The 4,826-nt window shown below is 32.3% G+C and overlaps 1 protein-coding gene across 1 annotated transcript; it reads left to right on the top strand.

Annotated features, from left to right (window-relative positions):
* Positions 1 to 540: 540 nt before the first annotated feature.
* On the top strand, positions 541 to 4,218 carry LOC110628546 (SUMO-conjugating enzyme SCE1). Its single transcript, XM_021775267.2, has 5 exons — positions 541 to 743; positions 928 to 1,011; positions 2,962 to 3,114; positions 3,208 to 3,321; positions 3,856 to 4,218. Exons 1-5 carry the CDS (start codon positions 675 to 677, stop codon positions 3,916 to 3,918), a joined length of 483 nt encoding a protein of 160 aa, XP_021630959.1. The 5' UTR covers positions 541 to 674; the 3' UTR covers positions 3,919 to 4,218.
* Positions 4,219 to 4,826: the final 608 nt, after the last annotated feature.

The raw sequence follows: 4,826 nt of genomic DNA, 5'->3' as shown, positions 1-4,826 counted from the left end.
TATATATTTTTATATGTATCTGGAATAGTATATGTATGGACCATTGTATGTATACTTTATGAATTTTGTTTCGATTATTGGTATTTTGTTATATAATACAATTGTTATATAATACATACATAAAAAGAAAAAGAAATATTTAAATCATACCTGGGATCGTAAAATGGTATCAGTTAGAAAATATTTAAATCATATTTAAATCATACCTGGGATTAATATATTTTTTTATATTTTAAAAATTAATTAATGAGTTTTTATATGAAGATTAAATAATAATTTTTTTTAATATTTTTAAATTAAAATTAAATAATGAAAAATTATTTTATTAAAAAATATTTATTACATATGAGGTATATTTTGAAAATAAATTATAATATTTTTTTAAATAAATATTAAGAGCTTGATTTTACTATGATATTTTAATTTAGTGATTGTAAAATAAAAATTAATTAATAATTTTTTAAAAATTTAGAGATTGGATAGTGGTTGTTCAAAAAAAAGAGATTGGATAGTGATCATTTCTTAAATATATATATATATATTCCACGAGAGAAATTTCGTCATCTCTGCCTTTCTATTTCGCTGCTCTTTAGAAGACCGGGCTACCGCTCCAGACTCGAGGAAGACAGAGGGAGAGAGAGAGAGAGAGCCTGTAAGATTACAGAGATAGAGCAATGTCGGGAGGTATCGCGCGTGGTCGTCTTGCTGAGGAGCGAAAGTCTTGGCGCAAGAATCATCCCCATGTCCGTAAACCTTTCCTCCGATGTTTGCTCCTTGGCTTTTCGATTTTCTTTTTTCTATGATTTTCTCCTTTTTCTGTTCTATTTTCTTTATTATGTTGCTTTCTTGAAGGTATTATTTTCTTTCTTTATTTGTTTGGAGTTGCTAGTTTTCTATTGGTTTTGATTTTTGATCTTTGTGGGTTAGGGTTTTGTAGCGAAGCCGGAGACTCTGCCTGATGGGACGGTGAATTTGATGGTGTGGCATTGCACTATCCCTGGAAAAGTCGGTGTAAGTATACATCCTAATTTTTGCACTAAATTTTCTTCCTATTTTACTTTTGTGTTCTTGATTAATGAGATGATCATATTGTTTGTTTATTATATGCAACCTGTGCCTAGAGTTTTTTTTGGGAGAACATAGTGTAGACAAAGGATGATATTCAAAGGATTTGGAAATTGCAATATCTGTTTTGATATGAAAGATGTATGTGCTGTATTAAGGGAAAAGTTAATGGAACAAATTAATTGTAGTGTGTTTTTGTCGGTTATGTGAGAATTCTGCTGCTGTTGGTGAATGATCATATAATTGTAGTGGGTTTTTGTTTGTAGCTTTTCAGTTAATAAGTTAGACAATTATAGTCTTTAAGGCTTGTTTGAATTGTGAAGGGAATTTTCTGTTCTGTTATCCCTAACAGTTATTAAATATTTTTGTATACTCTTTTGAACACATACTTGTCATAAGCCTTTTCTAGATCAACAAGTATAAATGTTTGGGTAGTGAGTACAAAGTAATTATGTTTTAGTTTATTACTGATAGTTATGAAGAAAAAATTGAAAGGGGTGAGGGATTCTTTCCGGTGGCTAAATTCCTTGTTTGGCATGATTAAAATATTTGCTAGTTCCATTTGGAAGGTTTTGTATTTTGATAGCTTTTCTAATACAATCCTTAAATTTTATGATGTCATGTGTCATTAACTTCTTATTTGAAGGGTTGTACAAAGGTTGTAAATGATTTGCTCAAATATTTGGTTTTGTTATATTAGTGATCCAAGTGATGTCCCCTTCAGTTGCTTTGATGAATTTTTTACTTGAGAAAGTGATTTGTCTTGTATCACTTTCTTTTTGAAAATGCAAATTTGGTTGTTAATGATGACTCTACTAGTGGAGAATGGATATGTTTGTTAATGCTTTTCCATCTCCTCCTTTTAATCAGTGAATTGTTTTTCCCTTTTCATTTGGAATAAAATTGGGTTCTTGTTAATCTTAATGTCTTCATTTGAAATTGCAATGCTCCTCTCTCTCTCTCTCTCTCTCTCTCTCACAATTTCCACCTTCTTAACCAGGAAATTGTTTTCTTTGAAATTTTATAGCTTCCTAGGGAGATTTATTTCCATTTTTGGTGCAGTGGTGGACGTCAGAGGTTAAATAGTTATTGCTTGTGTTGATTTGGTCTTCATGATGATAATTGACTTTGGTGGTAGTGACATAGATAATGACCGCAAGTTATGATTATTCTCACGAAAAATTTTCTGTTGGTTCTATTTCTTTTAGGAAATGGATCTCTTCAGAACTTGTAAAAGCAGATACTTGCTGAAAGATTAGTAGCTGCTTGACTGCTTCCTGTGTCACTACATTGTTTGATAAGTTTATTGCTCCCCCTAATTTCTTTCACCTATCTATTGCTTGGCTGAGCTTATTCTGGTATTGTTGTGTATTCTGGTACAGTACAACTCATCTACCAATTTACAAAAAGGCAAGAAGTTGTACCTGGCACTTTGCCTATGATAAAACCACAATAATACCAGTATATAGGAGGTAGTGCCCCTCTCTAGGCACTCTATTACTGATTCAATACTTTTAAGTTCAGAATTTGACTTGGAAGAATAGTTTCTGTCATGACTTGATTGTGTACTTCTGATCTCTCCCTCCATTTCTATCTTTTTCTCTCTTGTATTTTAGTATCCTTGTATGCACATATATTGTAAAGATAATACATGACTATGTGCATCCATTGTGTTACCACCCTTTCTCACTTCCAATTATATTTATGATAAGATTTATCTTCAAGGCATGTTTAGTTTGTTTTATTTGGGTATTTTGTTGATTTTCTCTTGGATGATGTTTAGTTATTAGTAAAGGTGGATGATAAGGATAAAAATAGCAGGTATATCTTTTACCAAATAATTATGTTTTTCTTATCAAATTAGATGGATTGACTGTGACTTGTATGATATTGTAGACTGATTGGGAGGGTGGTTACTTTCCACTTACACTCCACTTCAGTGAAGATTATCCTAGCAAGCCTCCAAAGTGTAAATTTCCTCAAGGTTTCTTCCATCCTAATGTCTACCCTTCTGGAACTGTTTGCCTGTCAATCCTTAATGAGGATAGTGTGAGTATGCCTTTGATGGAATTTTTGTTTCCTTGATTGTGTTATGGATCTGATTGCAGCCCGGATCCTCAGCATACTTGTTGGTTTATGTAGGGGTGGAGACCAGCCATTACTGTGAAGCAAATTTTGGTGGGTATCCAGGACCTGCTGGACCAACCAAATCCTGCTGATCCTGCACAAACTGAAGGTTATCATCTCTTTATACAGGTATGTTGACCATGATACCTAGTAAAATATGCTGGTATGGTATCTTTGATGGAATCCCATTACATTTGAAACTGATATTGTGCCTTCTAGGTCTCCATTTGGTTTATCATATGGAGGGGTCATTATTTCCTTGTAAACCAAGACTTGAATACCAAAATTTAGGTTATAGGTTTGGAAGATGGCAGAGTCGCTGCTTGCGAGTGTTTAGAGTAAGACAAACAAGGGTAGAACTGTAGAGGTTTTTCTGCAGAAATTTTCTTTTTCTCGGCATTAGAACCTCTCTCCATGATAGGATCTAATATGGATAGCAACTTGATTATGTTCCTCGAGGTATGTGGATGTTGAAAGGACTTAACTGATAAGTATAAAAAAACACGTGCTTGCATGTGATAGTGGTGTTCGCATTTATTGGTTGACTTTTCATAGAGGTTGAAAGTTGTTGGTTGTTTGATTCAAGGGATGTCAAACAGACTTATCTCCCCACAAGTTAATATTTTCACTAGTCTAATGTGTATGAACTTGGTCCAAATGCAGGATGCTGTGGAGTACAAGAAAAGGGTACGCCAGCAAGCTAAGCAATACCCTCCTCTTGTCTAATGTGAAACCTTCTAGACCTAGGAACCGCTGGTTCTTAGTAACCATTAGTTGCCTGCAAATGTGTAATGATAAACGAGCTTTTGCTGAAAATTATTGGCACTTGGTAATTGCCAGTGGCCCTTTATGTGTGACTGTGATTGCATAGCTGAATTGGCATTTCAGCTCTACAGATTTGGGTTAACCTTTGTTGATATGTTACGTTATACCAGTCAGCCATTGAACTCGTCGGTGTTTGATACCGGTTTAAATCTGACATTGAACTTTTTAAGTTATATAGCAATTTCTTTGTGTGACAGGAAACTATAATGCGTTGGAAATTATTTGTGCCATTATACTCAAATGAATTGGATGATTTTGCCTCTATGAAGTGCAGGTTGGGTTGCGAAGCTTTTAATGGGGTGAGAACTAGGGCTGTGCACCGTTTATGGTTTCTGGTTGTTTTTATTAAATCACAATTCATGAAAACTTGGGTTCCATTTACTAACGCTACATGATTTTAGTTTTTAGAAAACTAAAAATTATGGGGATTTTTTTTTCCAAAGTTTTTTATACACTTTTTTTAATGAAATGACTGAGATCAACGACATTACACAATTTTATTTAAGTAGTTTTATCAAATAACTTGATAGGATAATTATAATAGTAAATTATAATTAATTTCTCTCTTTAAAAATAAACCGACATAATCAAAATAGAGATTTAATCACTTGATGTCAAATTTATCAATTAGACACTTATAAACAAATTTAAAGGAATTTCAATATTTTGATTTAATAAATTTTTTATAATATATTTTATTATTTTTTAGTGTAGTAATACTATAATAAAATATTATCGATTATAAGTTGATTAATGAACGTTATCATATTTTTTTATAAAATTTTATTTATATTATTTAGATAATTATT

The sequence above is a fragment of the Manihot esculenta genome, chromosome 12, assembly GCF_001659605.2.
Source record: "Manihot esculenta cultivar AM560-2 chromosome 12, M.esculenta_v8, whole genome shotgun sequence".
In the NCBI taxonomy this organism is placed as follows: Eukaryota; Viridiplantae; Streptophyta; class Magnoliopsida; order Malpighiales; family Euphorbiaceae; genus Manihot; species Manihot esculenta.
The sequence above is the reverse complement of the archived record's forward strand: the minus strand, read 5'-3'. Positions and strand labels throughout refer to the sequence as shown.